Source organism: Mesocricetus auratus, unplaced genomic scaffold (genome assembly GCF_017639785.1).
Source record: "Mesocricetus auratus isolate SY011 unplaced genomic scaffold, BCM_Maur_2.0 Super-Scaffold_100015, whole genome shotgun sequence".
Classification (NCBI taxonomy): Eukaryota; Metazoa; Chordata; class Mammalia; order Rodentia; family Cricetidae; genus Mesocricetus; species Mesocricetus auratus.
Window position 1 is genome coordinate 52564356 of NW_024429198.1, and position 25702 is coordinate 52590057.

Sequence of the window (25702 nt, forward strand, 5' to 3'; positions counted from 1 at the left end):
ATCAGTCTGGGATTCAAGAACTCCCCCCTTGTCCAGTCAGCTGTCTTCGTGGGTTTCACCATCATGGTCTTGACCCCTTTTCTCATCACTCCTCCATCTCTTTCACTGGGTTCCAGGAGTTCAGTTCAGTGTTTATCTGTGGGGATCTGTCTCTGCTTCCATCAGTCACTGGATGAAGGTTCTAAGATGGTATATAAGGTAGTCATCAACCTTATCATTAAGGAGGGGCTATTAATGTAGTCTCTCTACTATTGCTTAGTTTTCTGGTTGGTGTTATCCGTGTAGATCTCTGGAAATCTCACTAGTGTCAGCTCTCTCCACAAGCCTATAATGACTCAATCTATTATGGTATCTCTCATCCTGCTCTCCTCTATTCTTACCTTGACTGTTCCCCCTTGCCTTCTTCCCCCCCTCCTCTTATCCCCCTCTCTTTTTCCTGGCTCCCTCTCCCCTCCCCCAGAGTTCCCAGTCTGCTCAGGAGATCTTGCCTAATTCCACTTCTCTGGGGTATCATGCATCTCTCTTGGGAACCTCCCTGTTTCCCAGACTCACTGGCACTGGGATTGTAGGCTGACATTCCCCTGATCCATATCTAAAATCCATATATGAGTGAGTACATACCATGTTTGTCTTTTCGTGTCTGGGTTACCTGACTCAGGATGGTTTCCTCTAGTTACATCCATTTGCCTGCAAATTTCAAGATTCCATTGTTTTTTTTTTCTGCTGATTAGTACTCCTTTGTGTAAATGTACCACATTTTCTCTATCCACTCTTCAATTGTGGGGCATCTAGGTTGCTTCCAGGATCTGTCTATTACATATAATGCTGCTATGAGCATAGTGGAACAGACATCCTTGTTGTGTGAATGGGCATCTTTTGGGTATATGCCTAAGAGTGGAATTACTGGGTCTTTTGGTAGATTGATTCCCATTTTCCTGAGGAATCTCCATACTGATTTCCATAGTGGCTGTATGAGTTGGTACTCCTACCAGCAGTAGAGGAGTGTTCCCCTTTCTCCATATCCTCTCCAGCACAAAGTGTCATTGGTGTTTTTGATTTTAGCCATTCTGACAGAAGTAAGATGATATCTCAGAATTGCTTTGGTTTGCATTTCCCTAATGGCTAATGATGTTGAGCACTTTCCCAAGTGTCTCTCTGCCATTTTATACTCATCTATTGAGAATTCTCTATTTAGTTCAGTCCCTCACTTTTTAATTGGATCCTTTGGTGTTTTGGAGACTTGCTTCTTGAGTTCTTTGTAAATTTTGGAGATCAGCCCTCTGTCAGATGTGGGGTTAATGATATCTTTTCCCAATTTGTGGGGTGCCTTTTTGCCTTACTGACTGTGTCATTTGCCTTACAGAAGCTTCTCAGTTTCAGGAGGTCCCATTTATTAATTGTCGATCTCAGTGTTTGTGCTACTGGTTGTGGTCTCCTGTACCAATTCGTTCAAGGGTGCCTCCTACTTTCTCTTCTAACAGGTTCATTGTGGCTGGATTTATGTTGAGGTCTTTGATCCATTTAGACTTAAGTTTTGTGCATGAATAGACATTGATCTATCTACAGTCTTCTACATGCCAATATCCAGTTATGCCAGCACCATTTGTTGAAGATGCTTTCTTTTTTCCATTGTATAATTTTAGCTTCTTTGTCGAAAATCAGGTGTTCATAGGTTTCTGGATTAATCTCAGGGTTTTCAGTTCGATTCCCTTGGTCTACCTGTCTATTTTTGTGTCAATACCAAGCTGTTTTCAGGACTATAATAGAGCTTGAAATCAGTGATGGTGATGCCTTCAGACATTGCTTTGTTGAGCAGGGTTGTCTTGGATATCCTTGGTTTTTTGTTTTTCCATATAAAGTTGAGAATTGTTCTTTCAAGGTCTGTGAAAAATTGTGATGGGATTTTGATGGGAATTGCATTGAGTCTGTAGATTGCTTTTGACAGGATTGCCCTTTTTTCTACATTGATCCTACCTATCCAAGATCATGGTAGATCTTTCCATTTCCTGGTGTCTTCTTTAATTTCTTTCTTTAAAGACTCAAAGTTCTTTTGATACAGGTCTTTTCACTTGTTTGGTTAGCGTTAACCCCAATTCTACTCTTGTAAAATTTAGTGCTCATGCGTCAGTTGTTGAACAGTATGCTAAAATCTTTTATGCTTGTTAATGTTACCACAAGCAAACTAAACTTTGCAATTATGTGTGTCTGACTAATGAAACAAAGACTAACAAGTGTTAAGAAACAGGATCTTTATAGAGTATGTAGGATGTGGAAGTGGGTTTAGTAGAGCAGGTTTATCACCATAAACCCTGTCCCAGTGTGATACAATGAGTGACTTATCTATGGACGACAGAGTAGGAGCAGTGGAATGACTCAAATATTTCAAAGGTCTTATTTTTTTATAGTGTTAGAGGAACTGGGTTATACATAATAATTAAACTGTTCTAGGGTTAATAGAAGGAAGGGGGCCTTCCAATTTCAAGATTGTCCGTGCTGTCTGACTTAATTTGAAGACATAGGTGGTTCACTGTGGTATGTTGTGCACAACAGCAGCAGTGAGTGTTGGTGACCGTGTCAGACACTGGAGCTCATTTCTTTCCCTCTTCTCCTTCTTACTGCACAGAAAGGGCAGGAGTAACATTAGCACTTGGTATCTGGATGTTCTCTCTGGGATCATTTAACAAAAGTACCCAGTAAGCAGGATTATCCAAACACGGGCTTGTGTATCATGATTGTATCACATAATGGCATATCTTAAATACACAACAAGGGAGTTTGTTGAACGTTTTAATGCTCCCACCCTCCTAGAGATTGAAACCTGTTTATAACACCTCTCTTTGGTACTTGGCCATAGGCCTTGATACCTATATTCTCTCCCTGTATTCTTTAAGCACACACCCCCAAACAGCCAGGCTTTCAACAGTGTCTGTCACCTGATAAGGAAGAAGTAATTTCATGAGTTTTCCCGCCTGCTCTGAGTTGTCTTCTCTGCCACAGCATACCTCCAGTTCTGCAGCTTAAGTGCGTGCACATTTAGCATCTTGGCATGGCTATGGGGGAACTGACACCTCGCTATACAGTCCATCAGGCCAGCTTCTTCCCCTCTGATCTGGCTGCCTTCTGTCTCTAAGATTTACTACTTTGTCCTCCTTTTAGCCTTCCTAGTACAGGTGTTCACCCTGTTTCTCCACTCTCCTGAGATCTCTTCCTGGCTTTTCATGATACCCTTTCTAGGTTCGTCACACATGTGAGGGCCCACACACACACATGAACACACATGCATACACATGTACAAACACACACACACACACACAATTTTGAATCTAGGTTCCTTGTATAATATCAGGTGTGCAGTGTTTGTTATTGTGAGTCAGAATCTCTCAGCTCTTAAAGGCTACTCCTCTTCCTAGGGAGTTATTAGTGTGGGTGATCCTTTCTTAAATGACTTCTTTTCTCCTTTCCTCCTCCTTCCCCTCCTCTTTATCCACCTCCTCTTCACCTTCCTCCTCTTCCTCCCTCCACTTCTCTTCCTCCATCCCTCCTTCCCTTCCTCGGTTTCCTCCCCTCCCCCTCCTCTTCCTCCCTCTCCTTTTCCTCTTCCTCCCCCTCCGTTCCTTCCTTCTCCCCCTTCTTCCCCTTCTCTAAGTATTTATTCTCTTCCTTGTCTTTGACAACTAAGGCCTTTCACATGCTGTACTATTACTCAATCACTGAGATGCATGCTTAGCCCAAAGTTTACTTTTTATTTTAAGATGAAGTCTTTTCAGGATCTCCAAGCTGGTTGTTAACTCAGTCTGTATCCCAAGTGGTCTTGAATTAGATCATCCTGCCTTAGCATCCAGAGTAGCTGGGATGATAAGGCTTGCCACCAGCCTGGGACGACTTATTTCATGTAACCATCGACACTCCCATTGTGTGCCATTTAGAAGCTAATTGTAGTTTCCTCATGCACAAAAGGGAATTATACAAGTTTTTCATCCATTAGACCAGTGGTTCTCAGTTTGAGTGTGTAGGGGGGGAGTAACCAACTGTTTCACAGGTCATACCTAAGACAATTGGAAAATAAAGATATTTACATTGATTCATAACAGTATCAAAATTACAGATATGAAGTAGCAGCAAAAATAATTTTATTATTGAGAATCACCACAACATGAGGAACTGTATTGAAGGGTCACAGCTTTGGGAAGGTTGAGAACAACTACATTAGAGTCATTTTACAGTGCTACAGACACTCTAACAAATAGCTTTTATTTTTTATTTTATTTTATTCTACTTTATTTTTTGATTGAAAGACTATACTATGTAGTTGGCTGCCCTAAACTCACATTTCCTCTGTCTCAGCTTCAGACTAAATAGTTATTATTATCCTCAACTGGTAGATCCAGATGTATAGAGTCCACATGGAAATAAAAGAAACCAGACAGGCATCTCCAGAGACAGATTGCTCTTTAATCAGAATGATGAAGGGTGCCAGTTCCTCCTCAGGAGTAGTGACTGTGCACATGTGGCTCAGAGACTTGAGGTTTTATAATGCAGAAGGTTTGTGTGAAAGAGTCCATCAGTTAGCTCCTCTGAAGTCGCAAAGTGGTAGATACAATGAAGGGATGCCTACTGTATCTTAACAGTCGACAGATGTACATTTGAGGGATGCTTGCTACATCTTAGGAGTCCACTGGTGTACATTGCGGTGATGCCTGCTGCATCCTAACAGTCCACAGGCGTGCATTGGAGGGATGCTTGCTACATCCTAGGAGTCCACAGATGTTAGCATCAAGTCAGCTTTCCTGTCCACAGCTTCTCAGTTCATCTGAGGCTTTCATGTCATTAGCCCTTCATTAGTATCCTGACACTGTTGTCCAAACCAGGGCCATTTGGTGCATTTTGTGTACCACTCACTGAAACTCTGAAGTAAACTGCTAGTTATTTCAAGTTGACTGGGGGTGGAATTCAACTGCAGGGAGATGAAATTTGTGGGATGAAATTTTCCAACCAAAAATAGTTAAAGCAGCAGTGGCATCAAGGAGGATCCTGTCATCATGCTTTCCCTCCTCTACCACACAGAGTCCTCAGTTCCCTGGCTTTTCTGTGCTATTCCCAGTTCCTAGCCTTGACCAAAAGGAATAGCTTCATGTTAAAGAAAAACACTTTAGTGTCATCTGAAAGGAAGCCTTCCAGGGACTAGATCCTGCCTTGATGATTGGTGGAATATTTGTGCATATTCTGCACATTTATATTGTGTAATGTGTATCATATGATGCATTGTACATAGTAACATATTGTTAGAACTTATGCTATTACATATTACATGTGTTGAAATCCCAACCCCTGTGATGATGGAGTTAGTTATGACCTTTGGGAGCATGATAGGATGATTGAAGTTATATACCAAGGTGACAGAATCTATGAACCAGGAAAAGATCCTTTCTAGATCCCAAATCTACAGACCCTGTAATACTAGACTCTCTAGCCTCCAAAATTGAGAAATCAATTTTGGCTGTTTATAGGCTTCCTGTGTGTGGAATTTTTGTTAGAGCCATGAATACAAAATGAGACTGAGGTTGTTGCAAGCACTAAATTAATGACAGTTGTTATTATTATTGGTTCTAGGTTTTATTGAACAATAAAGAGAAGGGATCATTATTAAAATGAGGATGGGCAGACACAGGTACAGTAGGGAGAAGACATTTAATAAGCCACAAAGAAGGAAACAAAAGCAGAGTAGTGCCAAAGTCGGGAGTTTCTTCCACCGTCCATTTTGCTCTGAGGATTTCTGTTATATTGCCAACATCGAATGCTTTCCTTTTCTACTCTAGGGCCCTGGGCTCTTGTGGAAACAGAAGCCGTCTGTCCATTTCATGGTTCCTGGCACATAGCTGATGCTTATGAAGTGTTTGTTAAAGAAATGAGTGACTAATAGGTAGTCACTTAAACACAGCTGTTCAGAGTCTTACAGATAGAAACATTGACTCACTACATTATAACATAACCTTATTTTGTCTCTGAGAACATGAGCTTAAGTTTCACCAGCTAGAACATTCATGTCCTGCTCAGTGGTTTAGTACATTCAAAGTCTGCTTTTCCTACTTCCACCTCCACAGAGAGAACACTGGAGAAAACGACAAGAGACATTACTCTTAATAAATATGGACAAGCCGGGTGTGGTAGCTCAGACCTATGATCCTAGAACTCAGGAGATAGAAATAAGAGGATCGGGAGTCAAGTTCTACCTTAGTTGCATATGGGCTTCAAGGCCAACCTGGACTACAAAGAGACCCTATACCAGAAAAAAATAAGTTTTATGTGCACATTTTCATATTTGCTAAGACTTGTCCATATTTTATTATCTGCCTTTTGGTCATTTTGAAAGTATCTCTTCTCACAAATGCCTATGAAATGGCCCAGTGTTGCCAGAAGTTGTCTACGGATACGTCATAAAGCAGGTGTTCCATGAATATCAAAACAAGCCTTTCTGATTTCAGATTCATCTGTCAGATGATTTGTGTTTGTCTTTGGATGTCTTTCTTTTGTTTCCATTAATTCTGCCATAGGCCACCTTTCTTCTGAACAGACTGCTGTTGAAGTTAGCCCACAGTGCATGCTAAGTTTAGGGCAGAGTACTTATTTTAAAAGGGACTCAGAATATTAAAAGTATAGGGCACTGTCACTGGACAGTAATTGTTTTTGATAAACTTTCTTGGGAGAGTAACTTAAAACTCATACAAGCTTCCTGGTGGACACTGAGTAATGGAGCCCATTCACAAGCCAATAGTGAGCTTCTCCTTTGCCATTTGTCTTCTGGGAGACTTTTGTGGCTTTTAGATACTGTTTCCCCATTGCATGTGCTGAAAATCAAACTTAAATTCTGAGAAAAACTTTTGATATTTTTGCTAGAGAAAAAATTACATTTTTATGATCACCCAGGCCTACAGGAATTGCTTTCCTATGTGTCCTGTTGTAAAGAATGGCCTTCCCAATATCTGGTTGATCATCTTAACAGAGTTGAATGGTTGGGCTGGAGGTCATCATTTTAGTCAGGTGCTTAAGTTGTTTACAACATGAATTTTCAGGGGGAAATCAAGTATGTGTGTATGTGTATAATATGTACTTATAAATGCATGCACACATAAAGTAAATAAATATTCACATGAATTCATGCATATGTACGTCTTGTACACATGTACATACATTTTTTCCCCTGAGAGAATCATTTTCCACAAGTCTGTTTCCTATTATGCCACCTGAGAACTACAAATCCTTTTTGCTTTTTGGGATCCCCTTTTCAATACATATATTCAGATCTCAATAATCAGATGTGCTATACTCCTGGCCATACCTCTGCCAGAATTCCTTCTAGTTTATAGTGACAGCTAGCCTCCTCCCGGGCACAGATGATCCAGTCCCCGACCTTCTCTACTGAACTTTGAACCTCCTGGTGTTGAGTGCCTACCACAAAAGCAGCAAGCAGTGGGAAGCAAAGAGCAGGGGAGGCTTTTATTATGAAAATGAGCTTTGAAACTCTGTCATAACAATTATGACACAAAAGCCTTCTACTTTTCCATCTAAATGTTGATTTTTTTTCATAATATTTTCTCTCCAAAGTTTCTTTTGTTCATTCTACTTTGATTCTGTGCATCTTTAAAAATTGGGTGAAAGGATGAAAAATGGCATAACTTTAAAAAATAAAAACTCTTGTACGTCTATATTAAAGTCAGTATAATGAAAATCTCATTTTTTAAAAAAAGTTGCTCGTGCACATAAAGATTGAAAAAGGATAGAAAATAATGAAACTGCCTGCAGTGAAATTTAAATATTATTTTTGCTTATTTGTTCAGAGTTCCATCCACATGTGCAGTGTCGTTTCAACACATCTACTTCCTGTCCCCACCAACTCCTCCCTGGCCCTCTTTCCAGCCTACTTCCGCCCCGCCACACACTTCATGTCCTCTTTGTATTACCTTCTGACTGTAAGTTCTGCTGTCTATATCGGCATGAGCTGGGGGCTACCCAAGAGAGTATGAGCAGCCTACCATGGCTCATGTCCCCGAAGAAGAATGACTCTCCATCCTCTATCCCCATCAGTTGTCTGTAGTTCCTAGATAAGGGAGAAGCTTCGGCACACTTTCCCTACCCTTACAAGAATACTGACTGGATCGATCTTGTGCTGATCTGATGCATGGAAGCACAACTACTGAGACTTGAGAAGTGCGACAGTGCTGCCATGTCCAGGAAACTATTTCATGTCAGCCCTCCCCGACTTCTGTTTCCTGCTGCCTGTTTGTCCTGCCCTCTGTGCATTCCCTGGGCCTTGGGAAGGTGGGCACATGGAGAAGATGTCCTGTTTACATATGAGTACTCACTGTCAGTTTCTCTCTGAGCGCTGACCAGCTGTGACTGTGCTTGAGCTGCCATCTGCCATGGGGTTTTAATTTGATATTCTTCAGGGAATAGAGGAAGGATTGTGGCACCATTTTTCTAAATATTTTCCCCATCCCATGCTATTATTTGAATATTTAATTCTGCCACTGGATAAATATCTTGAAAATTATTCCAAGTCTAGATCTTAAGATGCCTTCATTTATTGGTTAAACGGGGATTCCATGTAAAGCACACACACGTGCTCATTAGACTTTAAGGGCTTGTCTGCTTATGACTGTTCTCGTACATTGCTGGGTGTCATTTTCCTGACTGTTCTCAGAAAGCAACTGTTCCACAGAGTGTCAATAATCACCCTGTGGAAGGATTACAAACTGATAAGTTTGGTAGACAGTGCATAACACATTCATATGCATAAGAACCCATAAAATTCCAGCATTCTAGAGAATGCTTATAGTAAAAATAAATACATAACTGCATTTAATAGCAGGCACAAACAATACTTGTTGCAAGAGACAAGTTTCTCTTAAATACTTTGACCTAAAGTTGTCTACTATACTAGCTGGTTTGAAAAGCACAGTTTGGGAAATATTGGCTTAGTTTATACTTGAAAATATTTATCAAGCATCACTTGTAAAGCATTCTGAAGCTCATTTTTATCCTATTTCTGTATCCCATTTTTTTTGATGCTTTCTATCTCTTAACAGTCTCCTTTAATTTTTATATACTTCTGAAGAAAGAATTTTCCTCTTGCAAGTGAGCCCTGAACAGGTATAGTCAGTCTTCTGAGCTGTCTACATCCCACTGAGTGACAGGGTATAAAAATGAAAACTCACTTTTTAGAGAAAAGAGTACTTTCATTGTAATTCACACCATAGTTCTTGACTAAATAGAATATGTGACTCAGCGACAGCAGCTCGGGGTTCATTGCTTTCCAGTATGGCACTGTTTTAGAATTAGCGTCCTGCTTAGTGTCCCATTGTCTAAGCTGCCTTTCTTCTAAAGATCATATTAATTATTTTTAATGGAAACAACAGCTTGCATGGTGTTCTGCATACTATGTTGACCTAAATAATTCTACATGGTTTGATGGGTGTTAGCACATGAATGGTACACATCATCTTCCCTTACACCTGTGTTAGCACACCATCCCTCCAACACTCCCTCCCCTTACGCCCGTGATGCTTCTTTCTCTGTTTTTCTACCTTCCTCTATGGTTTTGTTTCATTCTCCCAGTAGTGTCTCCTTCCCTTCCCCATTTTATATGAGAAGTACCATTCAGAGCTCCACCTGAAGCCATCTTATAATCTGGTTAGTGTTCTTTGGATAGTCTCATACATAGCTGTTTATGATTAAGCCTTCTTTGCAAATAATCTCTGATTGTTCTAATTACTCTCGTATTACTGAACTTAACTTTGTTCCTGTGTGTGTGTGTGTGTGTGTGTGTGTGTGTGTGTGTGTGTGTGTGTGTGTGTGTTCCTTTACCCTGGTAACAAAGTCACTAACTAAACCCGGGGCTAGTTAGGTTGTCAATAAGCCCTAGTGATCCTTCAGTCTCATGGGGGCTGGTACAAGTGTGGACTACTACACCATTTATCACAACCAGTCACAGTCGCTCTCATGTTCTCATAGATTCTATCAATCACAACTTCACAACACATTAATGATTCCTTGTTCTGTAAAGCTGTACTATTCAATACAGTGACCAGCAGCCAGCCACGGGGTAGCTGCTCATGACTGGAGATGTGGTGACTTTGTGTTGAAATGCCATGAATAAACATACAACTGAATAACAAATAATTTTTCAAAGAGAATATAAAATATCTTACAAACAATATTTGAAAATAATTGCCTGTTGAAATAACATTTTAAGTAGGTCAAATTAAATAAAATGCATTCTTCAAAATAATTTCATGTTTCCTTTTTCTTTCGTGATGCAGAGACAAAAATTAAATTCACACAAGAAAGTTATTTTATTACTGCCAGATAGCTCTGATTTATAGTATTCCCACACTTAAAATTCTGAACTGGCCGTTTGAAACATCAGATTTTTATCACTACTAACTTAAGGCTCCAAAGGTTTCTGACTCCACTGGGGCAGGGTGCTGAATGCCATCTGGAGTTTAAGACTCAGCAGGTCTTGTTGCTAGCAATTCCATGCATGGTACTGGACCGCCTCACGCCCTCTCTTTCCCTCACCCACAGAGTACTCTGGTTTTATTCCTTGCCTTGCCTTGCTCTTCCTACTACGGGGGCCACAGTGAGTATGACGGAGGCTGCCTGTCACTGTCTAAACCAGGCCCTGCTTACCTGCTGCACAGAAATTGGCTTCTTTCCGTCAGGTTTTTACTTTGCATTGAACAACTCTCCACTGGCTGTAGAATGAAATCTAAGCTGTGTGTGTGTGTTTCTAGATGCCAGTTGTTGCTTGCCAGTTTTCCACGTTCAGCACCCTTCCCCCACTAGTAGGTGATTCTTGCTGTGTTGGGAAGAGAAACAAAATAAGGAAAAGTGTTAGAGACGATGTCTAGCTTGATGGTCTGTTACGTCAGCACTTGGGAGATGAAGGAGGAAGGACCGGAGTCTAAAGTCATCACTGTCGACAAGATGAGGCCATCCTGGTCTATATGAAACCCTGCCCACTCTACATCCTCCCTCTCCCACACAAATAACTTGAAAGATTATGTTACTGAATGTAAGTTCAAATATTAGGTGATACTGCATAGTGTTTAAATAGCGATGTTTTGTTTAATGCTTTTAATTCTGACATCCATCCAGTCCTAAATGATTTTGTCTAAATATTTTTTGTCATTGTTTTGCTGTTTTGTTTTTGTTTTTAAATAGAATCTCACCCTGGGAACCAGGATAGTCTAACATTCACTATGTGCCCAGGCTGTCATCAAACCCACAGTAATCCTTTTGCCTGAACCTCCCAAGAATATGATTACAGACATGTATTAACATAACCAGCTAAAGTGTTTTAATAACCAACATCAATGTTAGATCATAAACTCATCAAGAAAGTTTAAATCTTTATATCATGCCAGGATCTGTGCATGAACATATTTCTCTTTACTCTTATTTTCCCTACAGGAATTATATTGGCCAGTTTTTCCCTTGCTAATTTCAAAGGAAGAATAGCTGATCAATAGTTTAGCTAGATATTTCATCATGAGAGAAGATTTTTCAGAATGAGTGTTTCTATCACAGCTAATAAAAAATCAGAATTTATAATTCATCAATCAATAACTAACCTTTCAGAAATTCTAGTTCTAGTTCATTAAAGTGTTATTTCTTTCAGACAGTATTTCTTAAAGGTCGTAGAATTAATAGTGTCTTTTAAAAGTTTTATCGGCATGTATTTCCTAAGTCTATCTGAGCCGATGTGTTTAATTGTGCTGCCTTACATAGGTTGGGAACCTTCTTTTCATGTGCTTTATATTCAAAAAGAAAATGATCTCCCTCCAGGGCTTGCTTCCATGTTCTAGAATGTGTTTATATCACACTTGCTTTTTCATGTGCTCAGATCTTGAAATCTGTCAGAGCTAATCTGGATCTGCTGTTTTCTTTGTGTCTTAAAATTAGTAACCAAGCCCCCAGCCTGGCAGAATATGTGAAACAGAAATTCTGTAGATGAGCTGCCAGAGATACATTACATATCTTTCACTAACCAAAATAAGGGTAGTGAGGAAACCTTTATGGAGAACACTAGGGATTCTGCACATTGCATAGGCTGTTGAAGATGCAGCAGCCCCATGCACATCCCCAAATGTAGAACAAGTCAGGCCTGTGTCCCTCCATGCCTTATGCACATGTACTTCTCAGTGCACCAGTCTCTTTGCTTTGTGGGGAACTTGCCCTGCACCTGCTAATCTTATTTTAATCCACCTGTGGAACAGGATCTGATTCCATTCTCATGTCTCTCCATGGAGAAGCTTTTCTCCTTCACCACCGAGGTCTGCATGCAGCCTCCATCCATATCTCAGGCTTAGAAGCACATCACCTCGCACACTCGGTAGCATTCCTGGAAGATCTGCTAGGCTTCAAGGGCAGAAGTTCACCTACTGCTGCCAGAGTGATCCTAGGTGTTTCAGAGCTGCCTCTAACATGCTCATGGTGTGTCTGTCTCCTTGATCCTGAAGACCTTTACCCATCCTGGGTATCACCGAGACCCTCCTTCCTTTGATCGTCTGTCACCTAAATCCCCAATGGCGTTTTAGTGATGTCTCCATATCTGCTTCCTCTTTCCTCATCTTTGCACATTGCTGCAGCTACCTTTGCAGACATAGATCTTTTAGGCTTTTCTGAGTATTCAAGATTTTGGCGTTTCTGATACCTAGAGTGGGGCCTCACAGGTTACCTGGATTGTGGCTCAGACTGGAAAACGTCTAAAATGTAGAAGTAAATTGAAGAGGAAACTTGGATCTGGAAATCATTATCCTAGAACCTCACAATTTATTTGAGAGGCCCTCAGTAGTCCAGTCCCAGGTAGAGGTTAAAGCCCGAATTGTTTGGCTTATGTCTTATTTCCAATCATTTCCATTTCTCATGGACCTGAGTTGCTCCTAGATTGTTCCTGAAGACTGTCTTTGAGATCTATGAACTTGAGCAGAAGTCCAAGACTTTATAGACATGGATGGGATTAGGGCACCCAATCATTATCCTGGCTGGTATGTATTTCGCAGACTTCTTGACACAGATGGAGTTTCACCACTGCTGGTTCTTTCTAGCACTTGTACCCTTGCAGTGCATCGGGTGAAGACTACTCTGCCACAAATACTTGGAGGGAAAAAGGAATGGAAGGAAGCAGGGAAAGGGGAAAGAAATAACAAGGGTAATTAGGTTAGCTAAAGGCTGTGCTAGTCTTTTTTTTTTCTTTTTCTTTTTCTTTTTTTTTTTTTTTTGGTTTTTCGAGACAGGGTTTCTCTATGGCTTTGGAGGCTGTCCTGGAACTAGCTCTTGTAGACCAGGCTGGCCTCGAACTCACAGAGATCCGCCTGCCTCTGCCTCCCGAGTGCTGGGATTAAAGGCGTGCGCCACCAACGCCCGGCAAGGCTGTGCTAGTCTTAAACTGGGCTTAATCTATGATTGCCATTCTGCCTATCTCCCCTTAAAATCCATTTCTGATTATCCTTTGACCATCTCTTCTGATGACAGGCCTGATGAGTCTGAGCCTATCATCGTCTTAACACTAATAACCTCTTCTGTGACACTACTTTTCATGCAGCAAGATGTGCCAGTAAACATTCAGTGTTTCCACCATCCTTGTACCTGTCCCTCTGTGGAAAATCAACCCTCTGTCTCTGGATGATTCCAACTATGTAATAGATCTTTGTCTTGTGGTCCTACTGCATGAGAAATGTAAGGTGTCCAGGCAAAGCTTATCTACCATAGTATTACCCCATCATTTTGTCTATTGGTAGACTATTTCTAATCTAAAGATGGTTGTGCCTCCATTTGGAGACACTTTTAGGAGCCACATCTTAGAGAAAGGTTGTTGCTGGTAGCTCATGTATCAGACATATTATTAATTTTCCTATAATACATAGGACATGCATGACCCCAAATAACAGTAGTACCAAAATGAGCAACACTTCGAAGTAGAAGTGACCCACCCAGACGGGGGACTTCTAATCTCACTGAATCTGGAACTTAAAGCAAAGGTTGCATGAAACGGGCAAGTGAGTCCTGGGAATAGCTCATCTAGCTCATTCTATTCTTAGCTCTCAGATCCATGTATCCTAGCCGTTGGAGACTTACCACCAAGTGGCAGCTAATGATTCAGTGGTTAGACTAAATTCTAAAAATGATATTCTAGCGTTATCCAGTCAAAAGATAGAATGGCTGGGTGTTTTATACCTCATCATGCTGACCATAAAACTATACCACAGCTACAATATTACTTACTTTACAAGTCCCTGTGACCAAATACCCTACAAAAAAAGCAAGGAACAAAGACTTCATCTTGCATCATAGCTTGAGTGTGCAGTTCATCACAGTAGAGACATCATGATGGTGGCAGCATGAGGCAGTTGATTATAAAGCCTCTGCAGCTAGGAGCAAGGTTGGGATGAACGTTGGCTCACAGCTTGTTTTCCTCTCTGCCTTCCGGCTCCCCACCACATGGACAGGTGTCACACATTAGGATTGGTCTTCTTGTATAAATTAGCCAGTCTAGGAAATTGTCCACAGGCATGCCCAGAGGTTTGTGTCCTGTACATTTTAGATTTTGTGACAGTCAGTATTAATCATCCCAATCACACAGAACCCAAGTAAAGTCTGTAGAAGAAACAATCATTTGCTCTATGTAGAATATATTAATAACTTAGGGAGAGGAACTTTCTCTTTATTGTTAGCACCCACACAAAGACCAGGTATGTAAGCTTATAGTGGTGATCCAAAAAGTATCTGTTAAATAATGGTAAAAATGGAGAGTAAACAATGAGTGAATGACATCTTGTGCTTGGGAATATTTTAGTGACTTCCAGTTTCTTCTTAGATTGAGACACCCTCAAGTTAGTCATCAACACTCTTATGTTCTTGATGGCTGCCTTCTCTCACTTTGATGTCCATGATCCAGGCTTGGGCAGATAATAAATGTCTTCAGAAGCCATATTCCTCTTTACTCATGCAGTCATTAAGTTAAATATTCAAAATAGTTATCATCTGTATGGATTAAGATAGAATGTAGAACAATAATAAAAGATGTGGATATATGATGTGTAACTATGGTTGGCAAGATGGCCCAGCAAGTAAAGACACTTGCTGTCATGCCTGATGACCTGGGTTTCACCACCAAGATCCAGATGGTGGAAGGAGAGAAGCAACTCAGCGAGGCATCCACTGACTTCTACATCCACACCACAGTATGCACACAGCATACACATTTGTACACACATGTGTATACTCACACACACATGCACACACACATGCACACACACAAATGTGCACACCCATACATGCGCATAAATTATTCAACAGATCCTTGTTGTGTCACCTGTGTGAACTTATATGTTTGCTCCACATACGGGTGCTGGCAAAATGGAAAAAGACCCCGACCTTGTGTTCTCCACACCACACCAATTCTACTTTTTACATAGATTTGTCCTACTCATGCCCACCTATGTATTCCCTCAGCCTTTATCTTTTGATCTTCTTCATTTCCAGTAACTTAATGCTTAGCTGATTTGCCCTGCTTCGTCTTTTTATCTTCTATAGTCAGTCCACAATCACAGTCAGGGACAGAAGTAATTGTCTCTGTGCTGGAAGTCAGCTAGCAGAGTGCATGCGATTGATGACCCCGTAGTCATCTTTTGTTGAGTTCCTTTTCCTTTCCTCCCTTCCTCTGTCATCAGTCCTTAACACACACACACACACACACACACACACACACACACGCGCGCGCGCGCGCGAGCTCATGCATGCATACACACACCCTCTTAATACAACTCAGGTTTTGCTTCTCTTTTGCATGCTTTCTCTTTGAATTATCTCTGATGGAGTATTGTTTTGTCCGCTTATTTCCTAGATGGGAAGTGATGGAATTTTACGCCTCAGTACTTCAGCTCTAAATAATGAATTCTTTGCATATGCAGCACAAGGGTGGAAACAGCGACTGGCAGAAGGTAAATTTTAGCTTTCTGATATTCTATGAAATGCTAGAACATGTGTACTTTGTTAGAACACATGGGTTATGTTAGAGTGCACACTTGCTGCTAGAGCATATGTACTGTTTTAGAGTGTAGGTACTATGTTAGGGTGCGTCTGTTCTGCTAGAGCACCTCTAATATGTTACAGGGTAGGTACTGTATTAGAGTGTACACCCTCTGCTAGGACATATATGTACTATGTTAGAGTCTAGGTACTAAGCTAGAGTGCACATGTTCTACGAGAATACACATATTATGCTGAGTGTTCATGGTCTGCTAGAACACATGTGGTATGTTAGAGTACACTTACTCTGCTGTAGTACATGCACTATGTCTGAATGTGTATGCTCTCCTCTAACACAGCACACACATACACTGCTAGAGTGCATACACTATGTTAGTAGAATTCATATGCTCTACTAGAGCACACATACTATGCTAAAGTGCACATATGCTGCTAGAAATGCACTGTTAGAGAACACACACACATGCTGTGCTAGAGTATACACACTGTGCTAGAGTATACATGTTATGGTGCAATGCACGTGTTATAGTAGAGTACACACACTCTGTAGAGCACAGTACTCTATAGAGTACACTGTGTAAGGTACACACATTATACAGAATACACAAACAATACAGTGCACACATTCAGTGGAGTACAGACACTGTACAACACACACTCTGGAGTACACACACTGTAGAGTACATGCTCCATAGATCACACGTGCACTATAGAGTACACACTATGGAGTGTACACACTGTAGAGTACATGCTCCATAGAGCATACGCACACTGTAGAGCACACGCTCTGGAGTGTACACACTGTAGAGTACATACACTGTAGAGCACATACTCATTCTGGAGTGTACATACTGTACAGTACATACAATTTAGAGCATACGTACAATGTAGAGCACATACTCTGGAGTGTACACACTGTAGAGTACATACACTGTAGAGCACACACTCACTCTGGAGTGTACAAACTGTAGAGTACATACTCTGTAGAGCATACACACACTGTAGAGCACACACTCTGGAGTACATGCACTGTAGAGTACATACTCTGTAGAGCGTACGCACACTGTAGAGCACACACTCTGGAGTGTACACACTGTAGAGTACATACACTATAAAATGCACATACTGTAGAGCAAACATTCTAGAGTGCCCACATTGTGGAGTACATACACTGTAGAGCACACGCACTATAGAGTACGCACTCTGTAGAGTATACTGTCACATGCTGTACTGAGCTTTGTGTCTTCCTCTGAATTCCAAGTCTCCCCCACGCTTCCCCGAAATACATTTTCACTTAGTGCAATTTCTCTTTTTTCTATGATGATACCTGGCATTTTTGATATCAGACGTTTTTGAAGAATATGTAATATACCATAGACATTTCACATACATTTTGATATATCCTTTGAAATTATGACACGGTTTAATCCATTTTATTTTCCAAATCTCCTGGATTCTAAGGAAACTCTGACACTCCTTTTCCTGCAGCTTCTGTCATCATTTCCTTCCTTTAAAGCATCCCAGGTTTTATCAGGATTGAAAAGTCAAATGCAGCACTTTAAGCCCCTTGCTCCCAGTTGCTGGCCCGATTTGGATACCTAAACTACTCATGGCGAATTCTGATGATTGTAGCTCACACCCTCCTCTCAGTCCTCATATGTAACTTCCTTTCCTTATACTGCATTTTATCCTATTTGATCTGTACTTTTACCCTGTTTCATATCAACCAAAATGCATTAGGCATTCATGAAATATTTCAAATTGTTCCCTTGGCCTGTATTCTCACAGACCTTACACAGCTTCTTTTGGGAACTCCTTTTTCATAGGCACATGATGACATCTCTAATACAATACTTTCTTTTGAACAGTACATATTCTTCAAGTAGCCTTGCTTACCACCTATGTTTATGCTATAAGCTACCAGTTCTGATGGGTTCCTTCTCCATCACCCCTGGTTGTTTTCCAGAGTGTGTAGATCTCACTTGCTTTTTTCTCAGACCCTCAAGTCCCAACCTAAGTGCTCTGTACTAAACCTAGGATTTCTTCCTTGATCTTCTGTTCTTCCTTCTGCTCTCTCTGAACTGTTACTCCTCCCCACCCTCACACTTGCTTACTCTAAAACTTACATTATCTGAGTCTCTATTTCTAATCTGATGCCTGTTGGCTTCCCCACCGTTGTTGGCTCACTTGTAACACGCATCTTCCCCTCCATGCTGTTCAGGGAGGAGTCCTGATTTCTCCACCGTCTTGTCACCTATCTTTCCAAACTATATAGCTGACTGTGCTCTGCCATCAGGAGCTCCTGTCTCCTGAAGGAAATGCTGAACTCTTTTTAGAGTGTGCTTTGGGTAACTGACTCCAACCTTCCTTTCTTATTCAATTTCATCCAATATTCCGCTCAGAATTGGCCACTCAAAAGGACATAAATATGCATATTCATGTCTCTATGCCTTGTGATCTAATCACTTACAAAAGCCTGATCATCCTTTACAAGTGAGCTCAAAAATCAACTCCTAAATGTAACCCTCTTTAATTGACTTAGGAAAAATTAAGTGCTGCCCTATCTCTACTGTCAATGCATATTATTCATATGGCCTGTGCAAGGCTTTTGACAATATTTCATACTCCATTGTGTACCTTCTGCTTCCCTTAGGATGATTTCCTTCAGGACAGTGGATATACAGTTTCATTTGCGGCCCATAGTATGTAAAACCTTTGCCAAATGTTTTAGAGGTGATCTAACGCAAAATGACCATTTGAGCAATGTTCATAAAAGGAGCAATATTAGAAATATGATCATTACACTTCTTACCTTTAATGTTCAGTGAATCTTACTCAAGTGAATGACATGGTCTTCATGAATTGGCAGAAGACATGACCATTTTAATTCAATTTACTGCTAATTTCTTTCTAGGAGAGTTTACCCCAGAAATGCAATTACGAATAAGACAAGAAATTGAGAAGGAAAAGAAAACAGAACCTTGGAAAGAAAAATTCTTTGAGAGATTTTATGGAGAAAGGTAAGTACTAGAGCTTCTCTGTCATTTCTTTTAGAAGGAAATGAAAATATAATTCTCTGCTTCACAAGGCACCCTCATATGCTGTAAAACTCAATAAACCTGTGGTAAAAGGTAATGGCCCCCCAGTGTACAAAATTGCAGGTAAAATTATAGTGGCATAGCAGCACTTAAATTTTAAAAATGGCTTTTCAAGGTTTATAACATGTTCATGAAAATTCATCTTAGACCAAAAATTACACATGGAATCCTAAAGAAGTCAATTGTGATTTTCTTAAGTGGGTTTTGATCAAATTCTCTTAGTTTTTATCCACATATTTTCATTAATGAGCATTGTAAAAAGCAAGTTATTTTAAACACATTTAATTCTCATGCTTGTCCCTTCTAAATAGTGACTTCATGTGTCCATTGTAGTAAGTGTGTGCTGGCAAGAAGCTAGGTATTACGCTCCACTTTATCTGGGTTGCCTGGTTTTGTTTAATATGCCGATACTCATGTGAACTGGTTTATGTTTTGGATTCAGTGTGCATGCGTATGATGTGTGCGTGCTTGCAGGAGCATCTTGCCCAGCACCTGTGTAGAGATTAGAGAATGGCTGGCAGGAGGCTGTTTGTACTTCCACCTTGTTCATCTTGGGCTCTGCCATTGTATTATATACTCCAGGCTAGCCTGCTCTGGAGACTTCCTTTGGGTCTCCTGTCTGCCTCCATCTCACTGTAGGAGTGCTGGGGTTACAGTTGCTCCCCCTTCTATCCAGGGGCTCCCCATCTTATCCATCATTCTGCATGGGTTCTGAAGACCAATCTTTGGTCATCATGCTTGTATAGCTAGGACTTTTATCTGCTGAGACATATCCCTGGCCATGCTGCTTTTAAAAAGTAAGCGATAGTAACTGCATGTATATATGGTAGTAGCTGAATTACCTGAAAGCAGTTTCCCTCCGCATCCCATTTAGTAGAGAGACATTGTTTGGGAAGAATCTCTCAGACAATCATATTTCTAGGAAAGGAGATCCAAAAGCTATTGATCATAGCTCCCAGTCTTTGTAGAGGAGCTTGTGCTGACTAATGCTTGAACAGAAGGCAAAGAGATGGGTGCAGGTAACATCTTCTGTGCCATTTAGTTTCATTTCATGAATTTCTCCTGTCAGTGAGTAACATAAACCCAGAAATCTGACTTGAGTTTTCTGTATAAGGAGTCCCTATTAAAGGGTCTATAGCCCAGTTCATAAAGTGCTTCCTGGGCAACCATGAGGGACTCAGACAAGCTTCAGAACTGATTTGAAAGGTGTGAGTGATAGCACAATTACAGCCTCAGCACTTGGAAGGTGAGGTTGTTTGTCAACTGACCGTGTTTGGTCAGCTCGTAGGTCAGTGACAGAACCTGTGTCCAAAGCCAAGTTGCGCGCACACACACACACACACACACACACACACACACACACACACACACACAGTGGGAGACAGACAGATGGCTCAGCATTTAGCAGCACTTACTGTATAATCATGAGGATCTTAATTCACGCATGACAAACTGGGCATCCTGAAAATACCCATAACTCCCGCTCCAGGAGATCAGATACCCTTTTCTGGCTTCTGTGCTTACACCTGTATACACACATGCGATCATGTAGACACGTGGATACACATGATTAAAGAAATAGATAAATAACCAAACATTATAAAACCATGTGAAGCATGTCTGAGGACTAACACTGGAGGTTGACCTCTAGTCTCTGAATGCACGCACACACCAATGTACACATGCATACACATGCAGCTGCACATACATGAAACATGTACACATTCACATAATCACAAAATGCTTCTTTATTTTATTTATTATTATTATTAATTATTATAAGTAGAGATAATTAATATATTTTCTCAAAGCTCAAAAATGAGGCAGGCTGGTAATATGTCTTAATATGTTGTCACCAGCAGTATTACTCAAGGCAGCTACATCAGAATCCTCGATGGAAAATTTAGGCATATATACAGATTTCAAGACCCATTTCAAATATATTGAGGTAGGATCTCTAGAGTTGAACCCAGAAATTCACATTGTTCGAAGGTAGGTCATACTGAAGCCTGGCAGCATTAAGAGCCATGAAGGACAAGATTAAAGCCTACTCATAGATGCATCTAAGTTGTTGTTATTATAAAAGGTTAGATAGACAACAGGGAAAGTGAAGCTAAGTAATATTATAGTTTACATAATGAAGTTCAATAAGTTGCTCAAAATCTTAATTCCATAAATAATTTTCATAAAATTTTACAGCTGGGCAGTGGTGGTGTATGCCTTTAATCCCAGCACTCAGGAGGCAGAAGCAAGTAGATCTCTGTGAGTTCGAGGCCAGTCTGGTCTATAGAGTGAGTTCCTGGACAGCTAGGGCTGTTATACACAGAAAACTTGGCTTAAAGATCCCCCAAGAAAAGCATGGATTCTATTTTATGAGGGCTGGATAGATGGCTAAGTGTTTAAGAGCACTGGCTGCTCTTCTAGAGGACCTGGGTTCAATTCTCAGCACTCACATGGCAGCTCACAACTGTCTGTAACTCCAGTTCCAGGGTACCTGCCACCCATGACAAAAAACCAATACACATAAAAATAAAAATTAAGAACAATTATAAAACCAAATTCACAAGCATGTACATGTTTCAGACGTTTGGGTATTTCCCAGATTCCCAAGGACATTTGATGAAGAGGCACATGACAGCTACCCTACCATGAGTCATAACTTCCTACCAACTTTTTTGTGCTCTGAAATACAAGTTAGTCTAGAGCCTGTCTTTCTATAGATCGGTGGTTCTCAACCTGTGGGTCATGAGTCTTTCACAGGGGTTCCATGTCAGATATTCTGCATACTAGATATTTAAATCACTATTCTTAACAGTAGCAAAATTACAGTTATGGAGTAGCAATTTTTTTGCCATAACATGAAGAGCTGCTTAGAAGGGTTGTAGCATGAGAACCACTGCTGTAGACCATCAGCTGGTTGGTTTTCCACTCCACTATGTAAAGGAGCTTGTTCTTTGTTCTTTACTGTCTTAATTTCACATTGGAGAACTGACACATGACACTAGCTTCCTCTTCTATTTCGTTATTCCTACATTACATAGACTCCCCACTGTATGAGAGACACGCCGCAGCACCAGACCCTCTTCAGTCAACTGCCACCATTTGTCTTTCTGTTGCTCTGTTTTTCTAAGAATATTGCTGTCCAAACCTTTTCATTGCCTACACCCCAATTTGGTTTCATTTATAATGCATTTCTCAACCATCTGCTGCTGATGCTGCAACTTAAAAAAGAAAACAGTGACTCATTGCAAACTTCACTATAATTCCACTTAGCTTTGACTTGGGGACCTAACATTAGGATAGATTCTCTTGGGATTTTTCTCTGCTATCCATATGGAATATATTCATAGTAAGGCATGCACACACACTTGATGGACACATGCACCATCTGGTAGAATAACTTTAATAACTCCAAGTTGTTTTATTATTCTTCATATTTAATTAGACAGTCACATGCAAAGATAAAGACTGAGAAGCATTTCTTTTTATTTATTTTATAACCTTACTGCTGTTTCCCCTCCTTGTTCTCCGCCAAGTCCCTCTCCCCTCTTCCTTCTGCTCCCCATCCACTCCTCTTGCATTTCTATTCAGAGGAGGGCAGCCCTCCCATGGATATCAACCAAATATGCTTTATCAAGTAGCATTTCTTAGATTATTTTCAAGACATCTAATCTTTAAAAGTCATTTTGATTTTAAAATTTGATATATTTCGCAAAAATACCATTCATATTAATTATTTCCATTGCATACTTTCAAGTCTCTGTAATTTTTATATTATAAAGATATCTTTTTACTTTCTGACTTCAAAAAACCTAGGTTTTTATTTATTCTTTAATTCTCAGGCCATATTTTCTGATTCATTGTTATTTGTAACATTCAAGTTCCCTTTGCTAATACCTGACAAGATTTCTAACCCATTGCTTATAAAAAGAATTACCTTTCTTAATTGGATGAAGCTTCTTTTAGGTATAAAGGCAGCACTGAGGCTTTCAGGAGCTATTTAACATAAATTAATCATGTGACTTAGTGGTTTTATGATTAAGTCAATACATTCACTTTTATTGAATACTGAACTTGTAAGAGATCCAATCTGAGCCTTTTGTGACAGTATAATGATGTCTCTAATTTCTGTTCAGATTGGGCATGTCCAGAGAAGAATCCATAAAGCTCACTTCTGGACCAAACCATGATGGAGCTGAGGGGTGTTCTTCACATGGGAACTCTGGCGTTCCGGCTGCTTCTGCACAGACGGCATTAGAAGAAGAGCAACCGAAAGTCATGAAAAGTTCAGCTGCCTCGGAGCCTGACTTCTGCACTACCGTTTGCCCCATGTTAGAGGTTCCAGGGAAGGATGTGATGATAGAATCAGAAGCAGAAGACATCTTCATCCCTGAGGAATCTGTGATTCAGGAGGAAGTGGCAGAAGAGGTAGAGACGAGCATCTGTGAGTGCCAGGATGAACATCATAAGCCCATTCCAGAGTTTTCTGAGGAGGCTGAAAGTCCAGCCACCTCTTGTGAAGAGCCTCAGTTAGCAGCCCCTGATGATAGCTTGGAGCCCTGTGTTGTGATGAATGATATTTTAGAAACGTTGCCTCACATTGAAGTGAAGATAGATGAGAAATTGGAATGTCCCCAGGAAGAAATGTCAGTTGTCATTGACCAACTGGAGATCTGTGACTCTCTTGTTCCTTGCACTTCGTCTGTCACTCATACCCTTGAGGTGGAACAGAAGGAACAAGAAACCACCGTGGAGACCAGCACGATAACGCTGAGAGCAGGGCCGTCTTCTCTGGAAACCCAGTTTCCACATGAGGTAATCGCTGTAGATATGGAGCTACAGAGCGACCCCGAAGAACAGCTCTCAGAAAATGCTTGTGTCTCTGAGACTTCCTTCTCCTCTGAGAGCCCAGAGGGTGCATGTGCCAGCCTTCCATCCCCAGGTGGGGAAACACAGTCCACATCTGAAGAGTCATGTACCCCAGCCTCTCTGGAAACAACATTCTGTTCTGAGGTGTCCAGCACTGAGAATGCAGATAAGCACAACCAGAGAAACCCTACTGATGAAAGCCTTCACACGTCTTTGATGTCAGAAGTCTCTCCACTAGCCACCTCACCCGAAATCTCAGAAGCATCTCTTATGTCCAGCTTACCTCTGACATCCGAGGCTTCACCAGTGTCCAATTTACCTCTGACATCAGAAGCATCCCCGATGTCTGATTTACCCCTGACATCAGAAACTTCCTCAGTGTCTTCCATGCTTCTCACCTCTGAGACGCCTTTTGTATCCAGTTTGCCTATTCCTGCAGAGACTTCTCCAGTTTCGAACTCTTCCTTGAATGAAAGACCGGCGCATCAACAGAGAAAATCACCTTCAGGATTGGAAGAAGCTCTCTCTCCACAGAAAGGTGAACCTTCTATCCCCACCAAGCCCCTGGGAGAGAACCTTATCTCCCACCCTAAGCCTTTGTCCAACATCCCGGAACCCATCAGCAGGAGTCCCTCCATTGTGCCTGCAGCACTCCCACCAGAAGAACTGCACAGCCAGACGCTAAGTCAGCAGCCTTGTCACACCCATGTTGAAATGGAGACGCTCTACCCTCCTTCCATCCCAGAACTTCCAACTACAGAAATGACGAAGGTTAAAAACCACAGTGTCCTGCAAAGAACTGAAAAGAAAGTGGTGTCCTCACCATTAGAAGTCCCTGCCTTTTCTGAGGAGACAGAGACTAAGGGAAATGAGATTCCACAAGCTAAACTACAGGACAAGCAGTATGTCCTGTCAGTAGACAAAGCTCCATTTTTAGAAGGCTCAAGAAACAAAATACATAAGCAAGCCAGTACACTGAATAGGCTGGAGACCTCACATCATTCCAAAACATCAGAGCCCTCCAAGTCACCTGATGTGATAAGAACTGACAGTAGAGAGTCAGAGATATCGAAGAGGAAAACTGTGGAGCATAGCTTTGGAATCTGTAAAGAGAAAAGAGCCAGGATCGAAGAGGACCAGTCAGCCCGGAGCTTAGCGCCCAGTGGTTCACCTGAGAAAGAGCAGCCTCCACGAGAGGAACCCAGGGTTCCCCCTCTCAAGGTATGGTATTTTAAGACAGGTTATTATGGAAATATGGTCCCCTGTTTGGAAACTTAAATTTCAGAAATGAATTAGATACTTCTCTTTTTAGGCTTCACATAGCAAACTGTACACTAATCTATTCATATCCACTCTAACATTAAAGTATCTTTTAAAAACGGCAGAGGGGGCATTCAGAGATAAGAACACTTAAGTTCTTACAGAGGACCCACACTTAGTTCCCGAATTCACATCGGATAGCTCAACAGCACCAACCACTCCAGTTCCAGGGAATCGGATGCCTTCTGTCCTTCAGAGTACTTGCAAGCACAGTGTGGCACACACATACACACATACATTTTTTATCATAAAAAACTACACATTGAGCCCATTCAAGAAGATCTGAGCCATCCATATGTTTTGGCAGCAAGATTTAAGAACACTGTGGAGAAGAGCAGGGCATAGGGGATCCTATACAACATGGG

At 41.0% G+C, this 25702-nt stretch overlaps 1 protein-coding gene across 1 annotated transcript in view; it reads left to right on the forward strand.

The window, feature by feature from the left end:
* Positions 1-25702, forward strand: part of Asxl3 (ASXL transcriptional regulator 3) — a 177305-nt gene that overhangs the window by 140654 nt on the left and 10949 nt on the right. The window contains 3 exon segments of the mRNA XM_013125082.3: positions 15905-16001; positions 18965-19070; positions 23285-25238. Coding sequence (XP_012980536.1) covers positions 15905-16001; positions 18965-19070; positions 23285-25238 — 2157 coding nt within the window.